Source organism: Cololabis saira, chromosome 8 (assembly GCF_033807715.1).
Source record: "Cololabis saira isolate AMF1-May2022 chromosome 8, fColSai1.1, whole genome shotgun sequence".
NCBI classification, from domain to species: domain Eukaryota; kingdom Metazoa; phylum Chordata; class Actinopteri; order Beloniformes; family Belonidae; genus Cololabis; species Cololabis saira.
Window position 1 is genome coordinate 20,370,633 of NC_084594.1, and position 26,624 is coordinate 20,397,256.

General features: G+C 40.3%; 2 protein-coding genes across 4 annotated transcripts; one reads left to right on the top strand and one right to left on the bottom strand.

The window, feature by feature from the left end:
• Window positions 1-842: 842 nt before the first annotated feature.
• irf6 (interferon regulatory factor 6) lies at window positions 843-9,255 on the bottom strand. Its single transcript, XM_061727092.1, has 8 exons — window positions 8,997-9,255; window positions 7,977-8,159; window positions 7,003-7,198; window positions 6,821-6,916; window positions 6,474-6,707; window positions 5,316-5,708; window positions 4,686-4,804; window positions 843-1,945 (listed from the first exon to the last, which is right to left on the bottom strand). Exons 2-8 carry the CDS (start codon window positions 8,148-8,150, stop codon window positions 1,715-1,717), a joined length of 1,443 nt encoding a protein of 480 aa, XP_061583076.1. The 5' UTR covers window positions 8,151-8,159; window positions 8,997-9,255; the 3' UTR covers window positions 843-1,714.
• Window positions 9,256-14,208: 4,953 nt separating this feature from the next.
• LOC133448504 (uncharacterized) lies at window positions 14,209-24,390 on the top strand. 3 transcript variants are annotated; one of them, XM_061727095.1, is made up of 6 exons: window positions 14,209-14,477; window positions 17,220-17,314; window positions 20,634-20,727; window positions 21,373-23,329; window positions 23,423-23,521; window positions 23,597-24,390. In XM_061727095.1, the coding sequence occupies exons 1-5, from the start codon at window positions 14,399-14,401 to the stop codon at window positions 23,517-23,519; spliced, it is 2,322 nt and encodes a 773-aa protein (XP_061583079.1). In that variant the 5' UTR covers window positions 14,209-14,398; the 3' UTR covers window positions 23,520-23,521; window positions 23,597-24,390. The 3 variants fall into 3 exon arrangements, with proteins under 3 accessions (XP_061583079.1, XP_061583078.1, XP_061583077.1); XM_061727094.1 differs by having other exon boundaries at window positions 23,600-24,390; XM_061727093.1 differs by having other exon boundaries at window positions 14,210-14,477; window positions 23,423-24,390.
• Window positions 24,391-26,624: the final 2,234 nt, after the last annotated feature.

Below are 26,624 nucleotides of genomic sequence, written 5' to 3' on the forward strand. Positions count from 1 at the left end.
AGGCAATATCTAAAACATGCTGGACATGGGAAGTGAGAACCACTGCTCTAGGCCATTATAGATGAAAACATGAAAGCTTATTACCTTACAATTTAAGAGATTATGACCACCTCCTGTGGGTCACAAGACAGTACTGTCATGGCGCCTGTCTGAAGTCCAGATAAATGGAGGTGGTTGTGTCAGGAGGGGCATCCAACATGAAACCTATGCCAAATCAATATGTGGAACATCATGATCTGCTCTGGTGACCTCTCAAATGAAAATACTGAGAGACGTTGCTATGTTGACCACGTTCTATGGGGGTTCATACTTGGATTCTTCCAGGTCATTTCACTCAAGACCCTCCTGAGCTAAAAAATAAACAAATAACTTTTCGTCTGAACTTCAGTCTTCAACTAACCCACTTGGTAATCCTTGATGAAGAAGGTTCCTTAGTGAAATAACTTGAAGTTTCAAAGTTGACCAGACAGTGAGCTGAGTCACATGAAAAAGCTGCTGACTTTAATTTACGTCTTGTAAAAAATAAATCTGAGTCTATGGTTCTCAGGTAGAAAAGGGTGGAATACCCTCTTCAGGTTTGGGATGACTTGCTGCTTCAGGTGGAGGAGTTTCTCCAGTTATCAAGAACTGTGGATACTGATCAAAAGAATGACCTTGCAGATGCAAGCGACTGAAATTAGTTTTCTATAGTGTCTGGATTTAGAAATGGTATAAAAAGTTCCCCATTCAAGAGGGACTTGGAGTATGGTAAGCTCCTCCACATCAAGAGGTGATGCCCTGAGGTTCTTTGGACATCTAGTAAGGACTCCAGCTCAAATATTTCCGACTGAATAATAAAGAAAAATGTTTAATATTTTTTTATTGATAAAATAAACATGTAATCACAGGGTATGTACACTCAAAGAGGTATAAAACCTATTTCAGCACTTAAAGTGCATTTAAATTTGTTTAAAAAGAGACCCATGTCGCCGAGTGTTCAGTTAAAAAGACTGTGTGGATACAATATGTAGCTTAAAAGGAAATGTATAACTATGAAAATATCCTACATTGAGAATCAAAAAATAAAATGACTAAAAGACTATCTGCATATTAAACTCATAACTGCAAAAAAAACAAAACAACTATACACCCAGTTATAAGGAACCTCGGCGTAGACCACTGTACTGTATTATCTGTATACCTGTGATTGTTGTGTGGACTGTAGAATAATCCTTCTGTGCTTTATTTCACATTTATCTGTATTTTATTTTTTTTTCTTAAACACAGAAATTCGATGTTAGATATAGTCCCTCAAGTCAATAAAAGTCAAAAGATGACAGGCATTATTGCTCATTTCCAGGCTGACAGCTTCTAGGAGAGTCAGGAAATCACCGACCTGCTGTGGATAAATAAGACCTGGGGTAATATCTGTAACTCATTAACTCAACAAATGTTCCTCTGCAGCAAGCAGGACTTTGGAACATGCAGCTACCACATCCACTTTTTTTCTTTTGTTTCTGCACACACCATGCAGTGATCCAAACCTCAATCTTTATATATAAAAAGCATTTTCTTAGCACAGCTTAACAAGAGAGATAATCAAAAGCATACTATTGCTACAGTACATTATACACACACTTCTAGATACATGCAAGTACTTCTTTCCTAATAGCAAGTAAGTGTCAGAAGCAGTCTCCAGCATACAGAGGCGGAGGAGTTTGCAGTGTGGACTGCTTCACTGAGCCTGCAGAGCCTGGGTGATGTTCAGCCCAGTGCCAGGAACCAAAGCCCAGCCATCCTGGCCCTGGTGGGTCTGCAGCAGGCAGTACAGCTGCTTTAGGTGCGTCACTATGTTGTCTTTGACATCCGGGACCGAAATCTGTAGACGAACGCTACCGCTGTCAAACGATCGGGTATTATCTCCAGAAAACATCTCAGTTATCATTCGGGCAACAACAGGAATCACCTGCAAGATAAAGAGTTAAGATATGAATACAAAGCAAATGTAGCACAATCACACACTCTTCTGTGACGGCAGCTTTGATGCAGAAAAGCATGTTGAAACTTTAGAACAACACGTTACATCCATTTTTTTCTGCGGACATTCATGCATTTTTTTTAACAAGACAATGAAAACCACGTTCTGCACACCATAGGCGTCATGACTGGTATGATCGCACACAGTAGTAAACCATCCAGCAGTGAGGGATGCGGTGATACAGGCCTAACTGTAATAGGGACATAAGACAGTTATCTTAGCTTGATCTGTAAAGTAAAATAAAGCAGATTGACATAAAATACTAGCTCCAGTGAGCTCAAAGCGGTCTGCTATTCTGTGAAGTTTGCGCATTGGGCTGTGTAGCATGGATGTAGCAGACACATACAAGCCGCATGGACACAGCACAGAAGAGAAGACCAGCCTGTGCACGTGTGCAGTACAAACCACGAGAGGGAAAGCAAGGCGAAGAAGAGAATGAATGACGTTTTTGAGCGATAGCTGTGTGCGACCCACTAGCAAGGCACACTTACTGAGGTAAGTAGGAAAGTAGCAGCTCAGAGTTATTGAAGATGCTCTTTTTGTCTTGGTGAAACCAGGAAATGACGTTGGGAGTTTATGTCCAATGTTGACTCTGGCTCTAAGTGAGCTGAGGTCTGTTTCAGAAAGCAGGTTATGTAACTCCGAGTTGGGGGAAATTCTGGGTTGTCCATTACAGAAAGCGAGGTTAGTTTTACGAGTCTGTTACTATGGTAACCGACTCTGAAGTGATCCTCCTCGCTGGTAGGTTTACCATAAAGAAACCCTGCGTTTCTACCCGTCTCCTACCACCTGACGCATGGTTCAGGACATGGGTTGTAATAGCAACATGATCCCAGAGATCTAGAAGCCGACTTAACGGGGACTTATTGTGGCATCTAATACCTATTTTAAACAGGCCTTGAATGTCTTAAAAACAAACTTTTGATTGTTTTTGCTAAATAAATTAGAAATTCAGTCACTAAGCCATGTCTTTATCTTCTCCGTCTCTAACCTCCTTCTCTGTGCTGGATTCTGAGTGGGTGGGCGGCTATGATAATGAGGCACTGTGCTGATTGGCTGCCTGACGCGAATGACGGCTGTACAGACACTGCAGAATTTGGTTGCTTTCCTCCTCCTCTGAGTTGGCAGGCTGAGGGGAGACCACTTTATATATGTTAAAGCAAGAAAAAATTTGTTTTTCATAATAGGTCCCCTTTAATAAACAATGATTTACATAGAGAGAATATTTTTCAGAACCCTAACAGAAGTGTTATCATTTCCTTATCTATACCTCATTCAACGGTACCATTTTCCGGTCACTCAGATTCTCCAGTAACAATAACATATACATATCTACCAACCTAAGAGGATATCAAATGTGCATTAAGTCTAAGATTTGACTTTATTTTGTTTGTGTTTGCGCCCATAGAATATTTGGGGGGGGGTAGCTGTGCCCCTATATAGGTCCATGTCTAGCAACGCCCCTGCTGCACACATAGTAAAGTCATGGCAAGAGGAAGAAGAGAGTACAAGTACTGGACCAGCCCGCCTGCAGTTTTTTTTTTTTTGCATTTCCATAACGTCTCAACCTTTTCTGGTTTAAGCTTGCATCCAATTGGTAGACCCTAAAAACACATTAATGTATGGTGCAGCCCCACGAAGAACCAAAACATCACGTGTGCTCCGGACCGCCTGTGCAACTGCCCTTACATCCAAGTACTGCGTCGTAAAACCTGGGTTTTAAGTATTTTGCTCTGCAACATATCACAAGCTGGGTCGCTTTGTCTAAGTGTTGTGGCATCACAACATCTGTCACAGTCTCCGGGAGAGAGGCCATGCCAAAACCCTCTAAATTAACAACAAAAGCTTAAGCAGTGACTGGCTGCAAACAGTCAACACTTAATCCATCAGTCAGCAACATCCAGATTAAATTCACCACTATTATATTTCTAATTAAAAAAGGTACAATACTTTACATTTAATTATCCAAATTTCAAAGTTTAACGATTAAAAAGTCTAAGAACAGAAGAGGTCGAGTCCCTCATTTCCCTTTTCTGATGACAGGAACAGGCATGCAACTGAGCTCTGCCTGAGGCTGGCCCAAGCAAAATATGCCGGTGAATTAATATCAATCATTATGACACACTGACTGCAGACTGACCCCAGCCTCGTGATCCATGTGTAAACTCGAGAGACACACCTCTCTCTCTCTCTCTCACGATTTGATAAACATCTAGATGCAAATGCTCGTAACCACAATTTACTCAAGATGCTTCTCACCTGGGCCCCTCTACTGTCTTATTTTGGGAAACTTAAAGTCCTCCCTAAAAACTGAAAATTAGGCAGGAATAAATCCTGTTGTGCTTGGAGGACCTCAGAAAACCTGTGTACGGTAAAATAGCCTACTTGTACTGTCTTGAATATCCACTTTTTCTCTTATTTATTTATTTTATTTAAATCAATTAATTTTATGTATTTATTCATTTATTTTAATCCTGCATATTTTCATTCTTGAAACCTTTTCAGTGTAACATTTGTGCTTTTTGAGTTTATTCTCATTATTTAATTTATCTCTTTGCACTGGCAGAGTGCTGAGGATGGGTGGGGGGATATGAAAAATGATGTATGTTGAATACCTGTAACCAATGCTCATTTTCTGGAATAAAAACAAAAAAAAGATGCTTCTCACCTGGACCAGGATGAGTTTTCTCTCTCTTGGTCTTCCGTCAGGCCACTCCTCTCCGAAACAAAGGCTGATTTCAAACTGAGGAGGGATTGGTGTCTGGCCACGCTGGTGAGCGATCACACCTGTGCAGCAGAAGAAGGAAATTATCAATGTTTCTCCTTTTTCTTTTCATCATCATTTGCTTTCAACAAAAAATTATCACCAGATCATGACTAACAATAAATTTAGTTATTGGCTAATGACTAAAGCTGAAAATTATGATCATTGCTAGATTGCAAGATTACATGAAAACTGATTGAGATTTAGAACACAGACTAATGAAGAATCCAGCATTTGCTAAAAGGATCACTGGATGTAACATGGGTCCTGGATTCATACATTATATACACACACACACACACACACACACACACACACACACACACACACACACACACACACACACACACACACACACACACACACACACACACACACACACACACACACACACACACACACACACACACACACACACACACACACACACACACACACACACACACACACGTATATACATATATCTGTGATAGTTTTTGTTTCAGAAAGTTTAACTCAATTTAAAAATAGCATAACAGCAAAGCTCATACTTACCACTAAGGAAAGACTCCAGACAGAAGAGTTTGACCTTCCTCTGCCGCTCTATAAGATTTGGTGCAGCTGGGTTTGGGGCGCAGGGGCCTGACCAGTAAACCTTACACTGGCAGAGACGGACCGCGTAGATGTCATGGCCACTGACCTCCAAGATTAAACCTCTGTCCATCACATCCAGAAGGCGGCTGGTGAAGAGCCTCTGCTTGTCATTGGTAATGTGCTCTGTGGTTGGGAAGCGTAGCTGCTCCAGGTTCACTGGCCCAAACAGCTCCTCCTGATTGACCATGGGACCGAGGTCCCCGTAAAACAGCCTGCAGCCCTGTGGGTTGCTCACATTCATAGTGGGACACATCTCCTTCCCCCTGTACAGGAACTGCACCTCCAGGTCTGTCACTGGGTCAAGGACAGAGGGAGACACACGTTAGCATCCCTGAACCTCTGAAGGGAACAAACGCTTCAGTTGAAAAGCGACACTCCAAAACCTTTAGCTGCAGTGTACTAGACCTGCATGTGAAGTCACAATATAATGTAGAATAAATGATAAAGCCGTTTTGTATGAGTCAATATTAGTTTGATGATATCATGGCAATGAAAGAGGACAGAAGAGCTAATGGCTGCCACAGAGTGTGTCACAAAAACCTTTACTGCAATGTGATGTGTATATATTTTTGATTAATTCATGAAATCACTGTGACATTACCAGCTGCCATCAACTGCAGCCATTTTTGTTTTCTTTTATAGTAATTGTTACAGTTGTTGGTGGGAGCTGCCTTTAAATCAAAAGTCAGTCATGGTACTGAGAAAGCATGTTGCACTTTGAAAACAAACAGTCCTGACTTCTCTAAGATATAAGAATGATCTAAAAATGCACTCAAAGGTGAAGTCCTCCATCAGCACATGGGAAGTGATCAATTGAGCAATACAGTTTGACGGCTCCTCAACTTTTCCATGCTTCACCTCTTCAAAGCTTCACAAAGAGAGGCTTGTGGTTTTAAATATACATGACAGTCAGGCAGACACACGGACCCAGATCAACCCTACAGGTTCCTCACAACTTTGGGTTGGTCACTTTTCATGTGTGTAAAAAAAAAAAAAAGGAGGGGACGAAACAGAACAGCTGGTTACTGGATTTTTTTTTTAAAGACTGTGCACACTTACTGGGGAGGGAACTGATCCACATTTCTGGGGAGGCAAACAAGCCTTCAGATAGAGGAGGGGGCTGCAGTGTGGGAAGAGGAGCAGGGGGCATGTCACTCATGGGTGTGGGCTGCATCTCCACATCCACAGGCTCCTCTTTGGGCCAGACCTCATTTGAAGGGGGACAACTTGGAGGCTGCATGGATGAATCTGAACCCATCGGAGACCACATTATAAGTGGAGATGGACTGGTACCTAAATCAGGAAAGCGAGAGGAGTAAATTCATTGATGGCTGGGAGTCAAACTGCGCATTTTCTCTTTGCTTGTAATATAGCCAAAACATTTTTTTCCAGGAAAAGCCTTTTACCATTTGATGGGTATGGAGGAAGAGATTCTGGTGTGTTGGGATCTTCGTCACCACCATCATCATCGTATGGTGTCCACGAACCAGCCTCCGACGTACCTGAGGGTTGAGAAACAACATTTAAAAAGGCGGTAAATATTAAAATTCTTGAACTCGCCATGCATACGAAAATATTTCTTACCTACCTTGGTTACTGGAAGGTTGCGGGATGTCACAGACATCGTATATTTTCAAAGGGTTCATGGGGACCTCTTTGGTGCCGTCGTAAATTAGTTTAAACTCTCTGCTTTTGTTGAGGGCGCATCGGAGCTGGGCTTTCCACTTTGCAGGATCAGGTTCATCGACTCCCTCTTGGAACTTCCCAGTCTCCACGGCCCACGCCTGAAGAAAAAGTGAAACAAAACAGAGGGATCAGTTACATTATGGATAGACAGATACATAGCTATACATAAAATAGAATACAAATGCAGAGCCAGTGCTTATGCCGCCAGAGTCCTTACAAACATAAGGAAACTGGACCACATTACACCGGTCATGAAATCACTACACTGGCTTCCAGTGAGTCAAAGGATAGAGTTTAAAATCTTACTGCTGGTCTACAAAACACTGAATGGTCTTGGACCAAAATACATGGTTGATCTGTTAGTTCCTATGAAGCTCCCAGACCCCTGAGGTTCATCTGGATCTGGTTTGTTGTGGTTCCCAAGAACCAGAACCAAGCAAGGTGAGGCAGTTCAGTTATTCTGCTCCTCACCGGTGGAACAAACTTCCTGTAGACCTGAGGTCTGCTCCAACTGTAGATCCTTTAAAGAGTATGCTTCAGTAAACATTACTGTTTACTGAAGCATACTCTTAAAATAAATAATTACCTACTGTACTCTACTGCCCTTACTTTTTAATAATTTGTGCTTTTTATTATTTTACCTCTTTTCTTATCGCTTTATTTATATTGTCATTTACTGTTTAATTGTGTCTTGCTGCTTTTAATGTTGATGTAAAGCACTTTGAATTACCTTGTGTTGAATTGTGCTGTACAAATAAACTTGCCTTGACTTACTATATACCATTGATCTCATGGCTTTATAACCTATATTTCACAATGCCAGAAGTCACTTTCCAAAGCAGAAAAAGGGACCACTGAACAGGGGAAAGCCTTGACCTTAAATATGGTGTCCTCGTCCTCGTGCTGGGGCGTGTGTCGGGTGGCATGTTTCCAGGGGATCTTGAAGCGCATGGCGTCCCGGTCCAGCCACTGCAGGCCCGGGTACCGGCCGCCGTCCACCTGGGCCACCAGCCACGGCTTGAGGCGGACGCGGCGAGGGGTCACCGACATCCCGGCCGGCTGCAAAAACAAACCACTCACAGTCAACTGGGGTTTTGATTTGATTTATTTTCAATTCAATTCAAATCACTTTATTTATCCCCTAGGGGCAATTTAAAAGGGATGACAGCAGCTTAAGGACATACAAACAAACACACAATTGCACATAACAGACTTTCAACGTTTAAAATATGTGTGTTTTAAAGTGCAATTAGCTTTCTGGGATCTAAAAAAGGTTAAAAAATGAGATGTACATGTAAAAAACAACAATTCAAGAGAAGCTAAGAAAACAAAACAACAAAACAAAGAATTTCATACTTTAACACTTGATATCTTAATTTGCATGTGCAAAAAGGAGTAGGAAGAAGTGTAAACTTATTTAGTCCTACCCCCATTCACTAATCATTTAACCCGTATTTATAAATACTCACACACTGTGGGTGGAGAGCAGGTGTAACTTCCCAAAACGACCGAAAATTGCAGGTCTGTTTACTGAAATCCTGTAAATCCGGATTTTCCAAACATTTTAAAGCTGCGTGGCTTCACTCTGAAGCCTGAATTATGGTTCTGCGTTAAATCGACGCAGAGCCACGCCGTAGATTACGGCATAGCCTACGTAGGGTACGCGGCGACGCGCACTGTACGCCGCGTACTCTACGCCGTAGGCTTTGCGTTGGTGTAACGCGGAACCATAAATCGGCCTTGACGCACAGACGGAGTGGCCCTCGGCGTTTCCTCGCATTGAGCGATTTAATACAGAAGAATATTGGTTTTCATATCTAATATGAATAATAATAATAAAGCAGAAGTATAATAAACAAAGCGGTAATAGTGGGTGAGAAAGGACGCCAAACATACCTGTGCTGAAGCAGGAAGTTGGAGACGCCACCAGCTGTGAACGAAACCCTGCGTTTCCCGTGAAAACCCGACCTCTGCGAGGGTTCACCGCTATCAACGTTGACCCGCGGTTGCCTCGGCCAGACAGGCTGATTAAAAACGAAGACAGCAGCAGCGACACAATTGGTTATCTCGAGAAAAAACCGTAAAGAATCCGATGTTTTTTTTCCCCTTCACCGAAACTCAGGTAGGGGCGTGACGTCATCCCGGCGACACACCTTTCAGCAGGCGAGCACGAGCGAGGCGCGTGCGCGGCGCAGGTACAGCAGCCAGTGACGTAAACATGAAATATCAGAAATATTTATCCCTCCTAATTCCACACAAAACTGACAACAGTTATTGTTATTTTTTATATTTATGTTTTTCCCCCCAGACATAATTGTTATAATGGTGTAAAAAATATGGGGAAACAACAAGTGTATTTATTTTTTTTAAAGTTGTTTTTAAAGTTTAACTTAAAGATACCTTTAAGATAACGTATTTGTTGAGAGGAGAAAAAAGCAGGTATTATTTGCTATTGCAACTCCACGGACAAACAGAGGGAGTTTCCATTGGTAACAACAATAGCCTGTGTTCTTTTTGATGTTGCTCAGTAACACAGTAGACGGTTGGTGATGTTTTCAGTAATAGGGATCAACATATCCTGATGATAACCCCGCCCTGAAACCTGCAGCGACATGTGGGCATGTTGTCACTTTTCCTGGTTTCAGGTTAATAAGCATAACGCTCCTGATGCCACTGGTGTTATGTAAATAAGCTGTTTTTGCATCCTTCCATAGAGGGATTGATGGTTGTGGGTTGGTATTCGACCTTTTAATGGCTCAAGTCATCTGAGTGCTGTGTGCCTTCTTATGCATACTTTCTCTGTCCATCTACCAGCTCCACCATGAATTATGTACATTCAAGATAAACAGTAAAATGAATTAAAAAGAAAGGCAAAGAGGTCACTAAATCAAACAAAACACCCCTGTTTCATATATTCAGATAGTTTTTTGTCTTCTTTGTATTAAATAATAATATACATGTTGTCTTCAGACCATTAAAGTTCTACCACTGCATTAACCTTAGGTCATTGCAAATGTTATTTCTGAATAATTGTGTCTATTTCTGTGATTCTGAAATCCACAATACATAAGGAAGAAGTGCATGGTCAATGTATCTTGGTGATTGTGACTGCCTACCTGTCTGTTTGTCCCAGTCTGTCCACATGAATCATGCAAAAACCTCTGAGAAGGGCACCTATGTGTACGCTACGTGATTTAAAGGGGTCTAGGATCAGTCCAGGTAACCATTAATCAAATTGCTAAAGGCCTAAGACTTTTGGAGGATCTTTCATAATGCATTAAGGACTTCTCTGCACTATGCCCTCCTTAACCTCCATGGATGTGAACATCCCTATTTCTGTCATAGCTTTGTCTTCTTCTCCTTTTAGAAGATGTATGCAATCTGGTGTTCTCTGTCCTGTTTCATGCCACCTCAAGGTTGGTCATGGTAGATGTTTGATTCTGCATGTAAAAAGAGAGATTTATCTCTGCACTGTTGCTCTTGGTTTCATGTATGCTCAGTACAGGGAATCAAATCAAATCAAACTTTATTTAGCGTAAAGGGCTTTACATAATAAAATCAACACAAGCATATAAAAACGGACACACTCATGGTTTAAAACACACATCAGGTCATTTTCACGCACATCCTCACACTGATACCCACACAGCAACACATATAACCACCCCCCAACATACATATCAAAACATAATCATAAATATCTGGATTGATGCTGAGGTAAGAAGCGATATTTTGGGGATCTATCCACCCCAGGGGCCACCCCACCAATGAATGAGGGCGTCACCATGGGGGAAAAACCGCCCAGATCAGGGCCAGCAGACGTCCACACCGCAGCCAAGGCTGCAGTGAAGGACTCCCCAGCGACCCCAACCAGGGCGATCCCCACAGCAACAACCCCACAGACCGAGTAGATATAGTCCCTGGTGTGGAAGATCCCCATGAGGAAAGAAAAAGTCACAGGTTACTCTGTTCCCGATGGATCTGACTATGTAAAAAAAACAAAAGTTCATCCATCCATACATTTTCTGTACCCTCTTAATCTTCTGCAGAGTCACGGGGGTCTGCTGGAGCCCATCCTGGAACACTACAGGTGAAAAGCAGGAGTACAACCTGGATAGGTCACTAAACCATTGTAGGGCCACATATATAGACAAACAGAAGATCATACAATAAAGATAAACAGACAAACGTTATTGTTCTCCCAGAAGACTGAATTAAATTGATGAGGACATTTTATGTTGGAAATATTAAAACAAGTTAGGAACTTTCCTTTATTGTATTAAGAAATGTGCATTAGTGAAAGAAATCTGAAATAAAGTACTGATTTGTTTTGAATGGCCTGTGTAGATGTGTTAGCACCTGGCTCATATTGTTAACAGGTATATTTTTCCATCAGCAGATGTCAGCATAGCCTCAGTTATTTGTTCATTTACTTTGTTCTTCTCAGCCTAAATTAAGAGTTCCTGTTTTGAGTGTCCTTCATGTCATTTATCAATCTTATTAAAAACAGTTGATGCAGACACTTGCATCTTTACCACCTCCTTTTGGTGTCACCAAAAAAAAAGATAAGTAAACAGAAAAATGTACATAAAGATCAGTGTTATCACAATAATAAAGGTTTGACATCAAAACAGCAGAAAGGGGAGAACTGTGTTTAAAATAGCATCAATTCCTAAACATCTGATGCAGCATTTCTTATTAAATACACATAAATCTGTCAGAAGCGGTAAAAACCCAATAGAGCATTTATTCACATAGAACTAGCACACAACAAGCTCAAGCATCACTGACAGACTGAAACAGTTTTCACAAATTAAAAACAGCGATTGAAAATGAAGCTTAATCATCTCTACAGAGAACAACTCTTGGTTTTCACTTGAATTCCTTTATTAAAATTAAGGGGAAAAATGCTTCACACCTTCCTCTACACGATAAATGTGGTTTCAAATGCCATCTTTAGTTTCATTTCCCATTTCACCTAAGATGTTCTTCAATAAATGGAATGCAAAAAGATGTTTTTTTTGGGTCTTCATTTCCTTTTACTTTGCTATCTGCAGAGACATAATAGAACTTTCACTCTGCTGATTATAGACTCTAGATTTGTTGACATGAGGATCTGTTTGTGATTAATTGTTTTGATTATTTTTAGGAACGGAGGGAAGGAAAGTTTCTTATTTATCCACACCTTGATGTTTGCACAAAACACCAAAACACGTAAAAAGTGTCTTTCTCAGGTTATTATTTTGGTGATGCAAAAAAAATAAACAAATAAATAAGAAAACTAAAAATGTCCTTACTGAATGAGCATTATTTAAGTAACAACACTGGTGAAGGAAGAATAAAATGACACAAAGAAGTCAGTGGCCACATTTCTTTCATTGCAGGTATGAGGTGGATATGTTGCACTGTAAAGCCAGTAAAGACTTCTGCCACATTCTTAGCATATCATTTCATACCTTATGATGAATTCCCATGAAACGCAGAGAAACCAGATGGACCAGTGTGGTTTGTCTCAAGGGCAACAAGGTTCAGGCGTAATGCACTGACTTGACAGGAAACAATGTAACTTTAGCTTACAAGGGTCAAAGGACTGTCTGGCTTTCTGCATAGCATGAATACCTTAATAACTTTCATATTGTGTCATTTGAATATTGGTAAATAAACTGTTAATAAGAAGTTCTTTATACTTATGTTCTATATCCAAATGTGTGATTTGTCATTAGACATTTTACATCAATTTTACTTTTAGACACTTTATCCATAGACAGAAGTGTCTTCATATGTCAATGGTATTGGATTATGTGCAATTTGTGAATGGTGTCCTTTAAGGGCCAATTCTGGACCTTCTTGTTCCCATTTACATCTAGTAGATCTTATCATTAATATTGTAGCTGACTGCAACACTCATCGCAGATTTTGTACCAAAGTGCAAACACCATGAACTCTTTTACTGAATCTCTTTGTTTTGCTGGCACTAAAGAATGATAAATATATTCGAAATTCAAATAATCTAAATGCATGGTATTCAGTACATAATTCAGATTCATCTTTGGACTGCTTGAATATTCAACATAATGCGGAAATTATGAAATTCTTTCTTACTGTTTGTATATAACCTGAAATAACCTCCAGACAAGTCAGAAACTTGATTCCTTTGAACAGTTCATGTTTCTAATTTTGACTTGCTTTTTCTCGACCTGTGTTTGTACTTTATCCATATGTTTTATATAACTATTTACACTTATATAATGTTATTCTATTGATTGTGTTCTCTAAATTGGACAACACGGAGTACAGGGTTGGTTGCATCAGAGGAAGAAGGTTCCTGGCTCAACTCGGTGTGGAGTCTGCATCTTCTTCAGGTACTCCAGCATCCTCCCACAGTCGAAGACAATGCATGTCACATGATTGGTGATTCTAAATAACCTGAAGGAGTCTGTGTTTTTTATTATTATGAAGTGCCTATATATATATATATATATATATATATATATATATATATATATATATATATATATATATATATATATATATATATATATATATATATATATATTTATTTATTTACTTATTTATTTTTACTATTTTTTCATATCATGTAGAGCTGTAGGGCTAAATCAGTTGACAGAAGACAGACAAAAAAATAGTTTTAATGTTCCTTCTTAAAGAGGATGAATCTATGCTTTAGCAGGGACTGAAGTTTTTTTTACTCTGTCTGAAATAACTTTAGAGTCGTTTTGTTTTGATCTGTCTCATTTAACTTTCATAAAGATAAGAGCAGATAAAACAAGCAGTTCGGTTTCCACAATCTTCTCTCCAACTGATATTCAAAACACGGGCTCATGAAGACCCAAATCCATTTACATATTATTTTCCTTCGTGTAAAGAGGCATATTTATGATGAGAGTAATGACAGAGTGACTTGCCGAGGATCAGCGCTGAGCAGAGAGAGTAACCGCAGCCTGCAGCGCAGCTCCGTCATTCCGCAGGTGAGATCTGCGCAGGAATGTGGTCTGGGAGAGCCAAGGCCTCACCTGCTGCGGCCTGGGAGTGTATGGAAACAGGGAGGCGCACTGACAGAGTCACTGGGCGGGGTTTGCTCCATTTTCTCTGTGCGTCTTGAAAGGTTTTCAGCAAAATCACTGGAGCCGGGTGAACACGCATACCTGGCGGCGCACCTGTCTGTCTGCAGCGGCTCTACCTGCGCGTTTCCCTCGGACGTACCTGCGGTTCAAACATGAGTCAGTGATCCTTCCCGAAGCCAGGAGTCGTGTCAACACAGACAGCAGTCAGCAACAATGAAGAAAGGACCGTTGCATTTTTTAGGTCGAAAGAGCCAGTCTCTTTTTGACACCAATATTAAAATCAAGGACATGGGTGAGTTCAAAGCTGTCAGGTAAATAACTAACTGTTGTCTGTGAAGTAAAATGAAGACTTGCATAGTTGATTCCCTGAAAATAACACAACCTTTGGACTTTGTGTTGACATAACCATGTCAAAGCCTAAATCCAGGGAATTCCGATAGAGAAGTCGGTATATGAGCCCTATATGATGTTTCCTAAAGGTCTTAGAGCCTGTGTAAACGTGTTATTGATGAGTGATTGTAACTGATCCATGTTATTTTGATATCGTTTGGGTGTCTGTAGACTCCCTAAAGATAACTGATGACAAATGATTTGTCTCTTCAAACAATTAAAGTCAAATCTATTGCAAAAGGACACACACTTTTTACTTTAAATAGTTATTTATAAACTCTATTATGGATTGGAACTATTCTGCCTCTTAGTCTACAGAGAAAACTCAACACAAAAAGATATGATCACATATTTGCATACTAAAGTTTCCAAACGTTGAAATGTATCATTGTGAATAGTAAGTTGAGAAATTACCTGTTTTTAAAAATTGATAATTTTAAACACTTTTTTTAAGCAAAATCACTTGATATTTTCATTTCAGTTTCATATTAAAAAAAATGGAAGAGGCATTAAGAAAAGTTTAGGCACCACTCCTGGTCACTAAATGGACTCTTATTTTTTTCAATATTGAAGTCTTTAGACGAGAGATACTTTATCAGTCATGTGGATGGAATTATTTTGCTACAGCAGCAAGTAACAATAAGAAACAAAAGTTTATACGAGGCATGTGTACAACATGATTATTATAAAATAGATTTACAGTAAGAATAAAACTGAATAATAAAATATAATCAATGTTACCAACCTTGACTTGTCACTGAAATAACTGTTACCACTTATGCAAGCTCCATCTTATAAGATGTAAATGAAAGTAACTTGATTTCATGAAAACTGAAACTGATCTTAGTTACGTGTCAGTTTTCATTCTGCAGATTTTCACTCATTCTTACACCCTGCAATTCTTGCATGCATTGCTATTATCCACACGTTTTGTGATGAAGATATAATATAACCATGACATTACCTTCAGTTTGCATAGCTTAAAGTAGCCCCTGTGAGTTTAAAAAAAAAAGGTGTATTATAACAATTATAAATATATAATTTGTTGTTATCATTATGAAAGCCATCCTCTTTCCATTGTCACCTTTTTGGGACATTTGTCTCCACAATTGGTTGGTATTTAACTAAATATTTATTTCTTTTATCAGAAAATGCACGCTGTCTTTCCTGCTGTAGCACAACCTGCATCCAGTCTTGCGCCTAACAGTTACACAGCTGTTCCTTTCATGAAACTGCAGCCCTTTTCTTCCAAACAGGCCTCTGCTGATTACAACTAAGTCCACATTAGTTGTTTCTTAAATGCACCGCGTCTATTTAGATATATAACGTGGTGGTCTTGATTTACCTTTCTATCGATCATAGAAACAGTTTTCTCAGAATTTATCCAACTTGAATTTGACCACTGCTCTTCCTGTTAATGATATTTCTTAATTGTATTGCAAAATTAGGAAACAGTTAGCAGCTATCTTCCGATTGTCTTTTCCTACTTTGAGGGCATTGGTTTAGTTTTAAGAAGAAACCATGGCTGCTGACTGAAAAGGTCTGAGGAGACATTCATGATGATTCCTAACACGTAATAATTCTAACGTGGCAATAACACGTCACAACCAAATTACAACTTTGATCTGATTATGATAAGAGTACAAATTCCCAATAACACAATGGTGAAAACGGGAAGCACAAGAGCAATTGCTGTACACCTGCAACATGAGAAAGAACATTTGTCTATTTAAATCAGGATGGGGCACAATAGGGAAACTAATCATTTGGTTAGACTGGTTTAACACCTCAGCCTATTCATCCTCAGCCTATTCGTAATCTTTCCCACATTTTTCTGGACTTGGATACATACATTTATGGTCCATATTGTAGAAAATCCACAACAGCATAATAATGATTATATCAGGTGGCTGAAGGAAATATGAGAAAAGACACTTTGCTTGTACTGTATGTTATGGCTCCAGTCACTCTTTGTTCGCTGCCCTAATGAAAAGCACTAACAGAAAACTGAAAGAACATAAGCAACTGAAAGCATCTCAGTGACAAAAGTCTTTCATCAGTTGTGTATTGGAGAAGGACACTAGAATGAACGGCAACAGAATGCATGGTTTCCTACTACTTGTTTTTCTCTAATCAGACCTCGTGACCTCTGATAACATCAGTTACTCCCAAGTTTATCAGAATCTTTGCAGCTTCTCATAACTGTCATTGTTTGTGTCTCTACATAGTGAGTTGGGCAGTATATTTAGTTCTTGGGTCTTTATTTCAGTGTTCTTTAAAGCCTGTGTCTGGGACTACTGCTTTGATTTCAGTGGAAACAACAATACTGATGTGTTGTTTGCTACAAGTGGTGTTGCACTGAGCTTCACTTTGTCTCAATCGGGAAGCTTCGTAAATTCAATAGAGTACTGGTTGTTTACAATTGTTAACCACACAGCTTATAATACAGCTGCCGGCATTTTACTGTCCAGCAGATAATAAAGTTGACTTGAAACCGCTGATAAGAAACTTAGGTGTGCGAGGCATCGTAGTTGCAGATCAGTTATCATGACTGAAACTCGCACCTGTTTGATCTGTCAGACCAATTATTCAGGTTATCTTAAGGCCATAATTTCATACTTCATTTTTTTTTCTTCTCCCACAGACAATGTGGAGCACCAGCTCCAGTTGGGGTCATCTGCAATCCCAGAGTCAGGTACTGCCAGTGTGCGGGCAAGGCCCACGGTCAAGCATCACGCTGTGAGTATCTCAGTGAGGGGTCATGGTTTACCTGAATTTTCAGTTTCTTTCTCTAAAAAAACAAAACAAACAAACATAGGAAATAAAATGTAAATGTCTCTCATCTGTTTACCTGCAGCTGAGGAATTACTTCATTAAAATTAATGTGCTGGTAGATGTGAGTGAACTAATAATTCAGAGTCAGGGAGTTTAAAGCTTTTGGTCTAATCAGTGAATGTCTTCAAGCAGAGCTGCTGATTATGTCTCACGTGGAAGTGATAACGGTCACACTTTCTTGGAATCAAACCCAATATCCATCCATTCAGACCTAAGGAACATAAAACATCCTGTAAACACATTTTCTTGAATGAATACAATAGGAATGGGCGATATTTTACAGTTCACGATAAACCGTCAAAACAATTCCCCACGGTAAGAATTTGTCATCTCGCGGTAAAAACGATAAATTCCCGTTGATGACGTTTTTGTGTAAAGCTGGATTTATGGTTCTGTGTTAAATCGACGCGGAAGGAAGGAAGGAAGGAAGGAAGGAAGGAAGGAAGGAAGGAAGGAAGGAAGGAAGGAAGGAAGGAAGGAAGGAAGGAAGGAAGGAAGGAAGGAAGGAAGGAAGGAAGGAAGGAAGGAAGGAAGGAAGGAAGGAAGGAAGGAAGAAATGAGCCTGAAAAAAAGAAAGAAATGAGCCTGAAAAAAAAGAATGAAATGAGCCTGAAAAAAAGAAAGAAATGAGCCTGAAAAAAAAGAATGAAATGAGCCAGAAAGAAAGAAAGAAAGAAAGAAAGAAAGAAAGAAAGAAAGAAAGAAAGAAAGAAAGAAAGAAAGAAAGAAAGAAAGAAAGAAAGAAAGAAAGAAAAATTCCTGTTGATGACGTTTTTGTGTAACAAACAAGGCGGATCTGAGAGCGAGATAGATTTATAGTTAAAAAGGTGGAGTTGAATTGGTATTTTTTTATCGTCATTTTTATTGTTATCGGGATAAATGCCAGAAATTATCGTGATACATTTTTTAGTCCATACCGCCCATCCCTAGAATACAATATATATTTAAATACAAAAACAAAAAAAATGATGATCAAATCAATCTTTGGCCAAAATAAGCATCTAGTGCACTTCATGACAGATGGCTCTTTCTGCAGCTTCATTAGCACTTTTTGTTAGTGAATGAAGAGTATTTTATTATAAATTGGCTTCTTTAGTGAGTGGGTTTATAAATGGCAGACCACACGTGTGGATGTTCCAGCCTGCTGTATATACATACACCTCGCTCCTCTGCTGACACACAAGTGATAATTGTTCAGTGGCTTAAGAGGCATTTATCTGGTCTTAGCTCTCCATTAGAAGTCTGTATGACTGACAGGCCTCCATTTATCTCAGCATGGTGTGAGTGAACAGCTCATCCAAGTTCTGGTTCACACACCTTACCTCAGTGTTTGGGAGTGTCCCGTTGGCATGTGGAGGCGACACACCCAGCAACACAACGACGACACTGCTCCCCCTATTGCCGCAACAGCGGAAAGTGAGTCACAGTACCATGAGCAAGCAGATGAAATCCAAATAGACCATACACCATCTCTGGTGAAGATGCCGTCCTCTCAAAGTGAAGCTACGTGAATAGAGTAAATAGCAAAGCAAGTGTCATTTAGGGTGTGAGCAAATGTCCAGGTTTGTTTTTTTCAAAGTTTGTATTATTAGCTGAATTAATAATATAAGAATAATAGCTGTTAGACTGGATTAGACTGTTGTACGTATTTACTGCTAGAGAAAAAACAAGCATTAACATGACTTAAATGTGTGATCATAACACTAGTGAACCTGGTATTAAAGGTATTTCCTTTACCACATGAGACTTTCATCTAAAGCCACAGCTATAAATATGTGTGAAGCTTTGCTGGAATTATTTGCCGGCCTTTTAAGGACATGCAGGATCTTAAAGCACAAGGATTTCTATTGTGTAAACAAAGTCTATGTTTATTTTTGGGAGTTTTGGTTCTGTGAAGTGAAGTCTGTCTGGCAGCATCCTTCTTCCAGTTTGATCATGCACACAGGTGACACACAGGTGACTGACAGGCTGCCATTTTCCTAGCCAGGCCTACCTAACAACCGACATTACGATAAATAATAGGAGGATTCTCTGATTCACTAAATGTTCCTCATAACTGAGGAATGTGAAATTGTGGTGTCCCACCTATAGTGACAAACCAAAAACATGAGGTCACGTGTTTTAGTAGAGATGAATGCAGACCGCTCCTCACTGTGCCATGTTAAATATCTAACTTTATATGCAAATGAGGCATTAGTGAACAGCCATACCTGATGTGCTTCAAAATACTAAAACGTCAGAGCACATGAATGCACCACTTATCAGCCTTTCTTTTGTTGACACTAATAATGCCTGATGTTTTTCAGGAACACAGAGTGGTGCAATAACTGACATCTGGTTTGTTCACCTCAATAAAGAGGACATGTCAGTAAAAACAGAAAGGAAAAAAAAATAACTGCAGGGCAGAACATAAGCTCATTTAAAAGCGAAAGCATATCGTCCTTCAGTTTGAAGGTTTTACGACTCAATTAAAAATGAAAAATTATCTTATCCTTACATTAAACATTGAGATGTGTGTTAACGCAATATTCAAGAGGAATGATATCAGCAATGATCTCAGAGAAACAAATGTAGCAGTCCATAAACACGGGTAGAGTTGTAAGGCAATGTCCAAACAATTTTGGGTGCGTCATTATCAGAGAAGGATTAATTTCAAGTAGAAACAAAATAAAGGCATACTTTCCAGGGACATCCTAACACGTACAATGCTCAAAGAAATTGCATAAATCTCAAGTCTTACAGGTAAGATTACAAGACTGAGTCAGTTAGTGTATTAAATGGTAACGATTTGACAGTTGAATGAAAGAAAGACTGAACAGACAACACATCTGGAACAATATTCATGGACAACCAAGACCAAAGTGGACACACTTGGCCGTAACGTGCCATGTTTTAATTTTCACACACAAAACCTGAGAACTTTGCACTCACTGAGTAAACCATGAAATCCTCTGAGGCATTCTCGAGTGAACGGTGAGGCTGTCTCTCCAGCAACTAAAGCTCAGTTAAGATTGGATCATGGAAGAGGACAGTGATTCCAGGATCTGGTAAAAACTCAATTATGTTTTTAGCTTGTGCTCTGATTTGTACGGACTCTAAATTAAGAAGGCTGGTCTTTATGTTTTTCACATGAACATTTTCTTCTCTTTTGTCTGCTGTTCTTGTAATGGATTTCCTTCTTTTATCAGTGAGTTCAATAATCTGATGCTGTTTTATTTCACAGTCCTCATCTGACTTGAGTTTTCAAGGGTTTGCCGTCCCAACTCCCAAAGTCCCTCTCCTTCCCTTCTACAACGGTCCAAAGACCAACGGTTTAGGTAAGCATCCTCCTAACCTCTAATATGTGCTTAAGGTTTAACAAGCCTACAGGGGAAGAATGGCAATATTTACTCTCTACAGTCTACATGACCAAGGTAATCTGTGATGCATTTGGTGAAACTCAGTTGATGGATCACAGCAATCAGAGTAAAGGAGAATTGCAGCAGGGCTGGTAAATGAATGTCCAGGTAGTTGCTCAATAATCCTCCTAAAAATGTCCAAACAGCTGTTCCAGATGGAACGAATATTTACACAACAGGAGTGTTTTCATTCAATGCTTTTCAGCTCTGAGAAATCTGAAAAAAGACAAGCTTAAGATTCTTATTTCACTTGATTTTCAGGCTTTAAGCTCTTTAAACCATTAGTAGCTTTTGTTATTCTTAAGTCTTTAGCTTTTTTTCCTTTTAAGATGTTCTGCCTGTACTGTTTTTTTCCGCCCACAGGTGAGCAGAGCTTTATTGATACAGGGCGAAAGCATGACATAACAATCAGAACCATTCTTGGAATGTTTTTTTTGTTTGTTTTAACAATACACTTAACCTTTCTCTCACTGTGCCTTTACCTTAAAACATTACTGAACCTTTGCAGATTTCCCTGCTCCACAGCTGCTCTCAACGGTTGTCTTTTTCTTCTGTTCTCTACAGTTGCTGAAGATCGGGTGTCTAATGGGTCGGTGATATCGGTGCCTGATCTCGTGGAAGGGGAAATATTTGTTCCTCCTCCTCCTTCAGTGGCACCTCCACCCCCGCCGGGGGCTTTTATCTGTCCTCCACCAGACTTCATGGGTGACCTCTCATCCCTTCAGCCTCCTTCCATGCCTGCACCAAAGCCTGCCTTTGTGACACCACCCCAGGAGGACGTGGATTTAATCAATTTAAAACCGCCACCTATGGCTCCACCGAAACCTCCATCTACTTGCTCTTCTAGCTCTGGGTCATCCCTGTCAATTTCTAGGCCACCAGCAGCCCAAATTCCAGAGCATCCAAGATTTGCCCCACCTCAGCCCCCTCCGGAAAAGCAACCCAAGACTCATAAGACACCTCCTCCAAAGCCGATTAGATTGTCCTCTGTCTCCAACCTTGACGCTCCGCCACAGACTCCTGCACCACCTCCCCCTGTACACAAGCCCGCAGTGTCCACCTTCAATCCTCAAAACACAGCAAAGCTTTATAATGTTCCAAAGACCACACTTCTGGGTGTATATGCAGATCAGGACACAAGGCCTAAGCAGGTGTTACTCCTGGAGGATTATGGGCGCGTTAGCCCTGTTCCTGTAAAGGGGAATGGAAAAGCCCAGGAAGTGGTTACACCACCAAAACCACCTCCCAAAGATGTACAGGAGCTGAAGAAGAGCATAGACATTCCCAAACCCTCTCAATCACCCCAACCTGAGGTTAACAAAGAGGCTAAAACAGAGACAGTTCCACCACGGTCAGAGACAAGTAAACCGCCACCCTCTCCACAGCCTCAGAGAGTGACGAGTGTTCAGGTTAAACCAGAGACCAACAAAGATAGACTTAAAGGACCTCCGAGTCAAAGCCGCAGTTTCAGTCCATTATTGGATCGTAAATTACACAACCTGAAGGCTAATGAAATCAACGGGACGCGAGAGGGGCATGCAGCTTCTCCACTAGCGCTCCTAATGGCTGCTAAGGAAAGGGACAAACACAGAACGACTCACTCTTTGTCGCGTGAAAGCAGTGTAAAAAAGAGTGAGCAGCCCGGTGCAAACATTCACCCGAGTGACTCAAGTCCCAATTGCTTCACTGTCATTCCAAGATCTGGCTATTCTTCCTCTCTGACACCTACGGAAGAAAGTATAGAGGAGAGGACAAAGTCTGTTCAGCCTGTCGAACGTGTACAAACAACTCCGACGTCAGAAAATCTCAACAGTTCTGCACTGGCGAAGGATCGGATAGCATCTTCCAGTCCAGCTCTCGGTAGGATCGCAGACATTTCTTCCTCAACTGTGAGCGACCCATCTGAGCAGAAACAAAGTTTACAGCAACACCGTTCAGAGTCTACAGCTGTACAGACTGCACATCTTAAAGAGGAGTTCAATATGCCGTTGCTTCCTCCACCACCGGAGTTTGATGATCTCGATGAGTTAGCAGAGCCCCCCCCAGATATTTGTCCTCCTGCTCCACCTGCCAAAAAGAGTGCAACACCACCTGTCAAGCCTCTACCTCCAGCTTCAACTCCGCCTCCAAACCACAGACCTCCACCTCCACCTCCAAAAGTCCCACCACCTCAAATGGAAGTCAAACCCAAGCTACAAGTCCAGACGAAACCAAAGATGGCCCCTACGCAGCCACCAGCTGCTCTGTCCTCCAGTCAGTCAACACTCCTGAGCATACTGCAAAAGAAGATGCTGGAAATGGACCAGAAAATGTCCCCGGCAAAGGAGGCCGAGGCCACTTCCGATGACTGGGGCAACACTTTGTCTGACGAGGATAATAAGGTCCCCGTTGTACCAAGAGCCAGCCCACAGGCCAAAAATCACTCCGCCGCCAACTCCGCGGCAACTCTAGACATGCGGGAGTTGGAGAGTAAAGTCAACAAAAAATATCAGGAGGGCTTGCAGGAGAAAACAATCCCCAGGTGAGAGTGCTCTCCGTTGTGACACATTATCTTTTTCAGACAATGAGCCCTGTGTTTCTTCACAGCATTCATAATGGGGTTTTTTTTTCACAGCAACGGACCAAATTTTAAACAGCAGTATGGCAAGACTTTCACCATCCGGCCTGGAAGCAAACAGCCCATCACTCCTGCTAGCCAAGACGACTCGTAAAGGTCTGTGGAAACTCAACGTGTCTGGTGTATATACAGTAGAGCCCAGATGTACGCTGATGCATCATTTTACATCAGCAGGAATTTGCACATCCATCCATCCATCCATCCATCCATCATCCATCCCTCCATCCATCCATCCATCCATCCATCATCCATCCTTCCATCCATCCTTCTTCTACCGGTTGAATCCTGTGCAGGGTCGCAGGGTCTGCCGGAGCCTATCCCAGCTCACTACAGGCGAGAGGCAGGGGTATGTGCGGAAAAAAACAAAAAGAAGAATTCAGTTACCTGAATGTGGTTGTCAAATATACGTATCAGTTTTTAGCTTTGAAAAGAAAGCTAACACTGTCAAACAAAGCTCTTGTCTGCCTTTTTATAGATGTATACCGGTACTCTTTATGAAGCATCAGTCTGGTGGCTCTTTGTACAGTCTTGCTCCTTTTTTGTGGAAATGTGTATGTTGAATATGTTCTTTCTTTCCTTTTAATTACAGCTTTAAATGAGTCTAAATTCTACATGGATCATTATTTATATTTAAGGTAAATGTAGAACAAAATGAGAAAAAAATAATGCACAATGTAATTGTTTATGTTGAGATCACATAACCTGAACGATGGTCTATCACTGTTACATGTAGATTATTTGTGTTGAAGCCAAACCAACAGTGACTTCAGATTTCTTTATCATATTTATTCTTCTAGGGAATGTTTAGCATGAAAATACATAGCATTCCAGCAAAGTCTTATTTGTACCAATGTAACTACATGTAATGTTATGAATGTACAGTATATATTAGTTTATGTACGATCAGAATGAAAATGCAACTTGATGTATATGTATGTTTTTTTGAAAATAAATCACCACACTGAGTTGCTCACCTAAAATAGATGTTTTCCAGAAACCCTCATCCTGGGAAATAAATCCAACATCTAACTAGACATGTATTTGTATTTACGTGGGTCAAATGTAAAACTTTGGGGACATCTTGATCTTGCTCAGTTTTTTTCTGTGAGGTAAAATCAACCTTTGAACTTGTTTTGTCATTGTGAAACTCACATGAGTGGCTAACAGAAGCCACATCAGCCACTTCCTGACCTACTAGGTTTTGAACTGTCCTGTGACAGGTCACCACTGTAATGTCAGGACTCAATCATACGTTATCACTTCCACCCATTGTCCACTACCCAATGTCTACTGTCTACTGTTTACTAGGCATTGTCCTCATATGATCAATTCCTGTCAAAGTTTCTTAATAAAAGCATCTTCTAGAGGGAGGATCTTTGGGGAAGCTCAGGAGTTCTCAATGAGGGCTACGTTGCTCTGCACTCCTCTGCTCTCCCCCCTTCTGCAGGAGTTCGCTAAAACCCATTCCAAAGTAGTCTCTGTGTCTTTTCTCATTATGAATTTATGTAATGCTGTGTTTAAACCTAACATTTTTGGTGCCGAAACCCGGGACCTCTACATCTGAGGCGTCAGGACGATGCCCGGTGACGGGGTTCCTCGAGCCAGGGAGGGGCACTGAGACTGGGTAAGAAATGCTCCTCTCGATAAATACCTGGGGTATTTAAATGTGTTACTTTAATAGATGGGGTTATGGGGCTAAAGGGGTTAGCCTGTGGTCTTGGACCACTGTGGAGAAGTCATGGACTTCACCAACACCCACGGGTCTGGGGACCCAACGAGAGGAGGTTTCTATTTGGAATGGGGTTTTAGGTTTTTTGTGTATGTTTGTTTTGGCCAATGTGTGTTTTGTCTAATGTTCTTGTTTAATGTTCATGACTGAAACTGTTTATGGACAATGTTGTGGTTTCTAAAATTGTGAAGTCAAGTTTCAATTGTTCACTGAAAAGATCAGTGCTAAACTGTCAAAAAGGGAAACTTATGAGCTAAAAGAAACTTAAAGTTAAGAAAAATAGCTGGCTAAAATAGTAGATGTGTGGTTAAACTGAAACTTATGCCTAAAATAATTTCTAAAAAATGCTTAGTTTACGGGAGACGTCCTTAAAAACTAGGAAATTAAAGCTTGTGACAAAATATTGTGCGAAACAATATACAGGAACTTTAAAAGATTGAAAATCAATTAATTTAAGGCTAAAAGCAAAAACTGATCAAAATGTTCAAAATGCAAGCAAGAGAAAAAGAATAAAATTATGAAAGTTGTGAAAAAGAATGGTATAAGAAATGTGATTTGATGGGAAATCGGGAAGTTGATGAGAGAGCCTGCTGCAAAAGGCTGCAGAAGGCCAAAGGTCAGTGTCTGTGTGTAATCAGCTGCAGATCAGATTGTTTGTGTAAGAAGTGCTACGAGAAGCTGCATGGGATGAGGCTTGGTGGATCCAGAAGGAGGTGTCTTCTCATTTGGAGAACTGGTGAGTGTTAAATTTTCTATGGGGAAGTTTTTGTTAAAATGCTACAAATAACTGTATTTGGATCTGTGTCTGCAAAAGGAGACTTTTTGTCTGCTGGAAAACACAAGAGCTTCAGAGGGTGTTTTGTTTAGTGTTTCAAGTGAGAAACTCCCCTCTTGAGGAGGCAGAGAAATTGAGTAATATAGTTTTCTATCATTCTAAGCCCTGAATGAAGGTGTAGTGATGTAGAATTGTCAAATGGGGTTAATTCACTGTTGAATGATTGTAGATTACTTTTGTAATACTGTTTTTGGTCTTTGTATGTTTTAATCGTATGGAAAGGTGCCATATTTGAGTATGAGCTGTGCATGCTTGGGCTGACTGACATGAGTGTGAAACAAATCAATAATTTGTCTTTACTTTGTCTGTCTTGAAGTCACATACTGATGATTCAAAGCTTCATCAGGATGTGTTTTCGTCTAGGGCTGCAGCTATCGAATATTTTAGTAATCAAGTATTCTACTGAAAATTCCATTGATTAATCGAGTAATCGGATAAAACATATTTTTGTTTAGTTAAAGAAAAATTCTAAATATACATAAGATGTTAGATGTTAGTTGACATCACTAAGACTAAGTTATGTGGTACAGTGGGTTCATGGCTGTGCATTTGAAGACCTTGTTGATGTTGAAGATCCTTGTTTCTAACCTAGAAATGCCATTGCACCTGGTGTCACACATAACTTAAAAGGTTTT

Coding starts and splice junctions, on each gene's coding strand:
- irf6 (XM_061727092.1), bottom strand. CDS start 8,150: ATGTCGGTGACCCCTCGCCGCGTCCGCCTCAAGCCGTGGCTGGTGGCC. Junction 7,199..7,976: donor ACGAGGACACCATATTTAAG/GTCAAGGCTTTC, acceptor CTTTTTCTTCAG/GCGTGGGCCGTGGAGACTGG. Junction 6,917..7,002: donor GCAACCTTCCAGTAACCAAG/GTAGGTAAGAAA, acceptor CTCAACCCTCAG/GTACGTCGGAGGCTGGTTCG.
- LOC133448504 (XM_061727095.1), top strand. CDS start 14,399: ATGAAGAAAGGACCGTTGCATTTTTTAGGTCGAAAGAGCCAGTCTCTT. Junction 14,478..17,219: donor TATTAAAATCAAGGACATGG/GTGAGTTCAAAG, acceptor CTTCTCCCACAG/ACAATGTGGAGCACCAGCTC. Junction 17,315..20,633: donor CCACGGTCAAGCATCACGCT/GTGAGTATCTCA, acceptor TTTATTTCACAG/TCCTCATCTGACTTGAGTTT.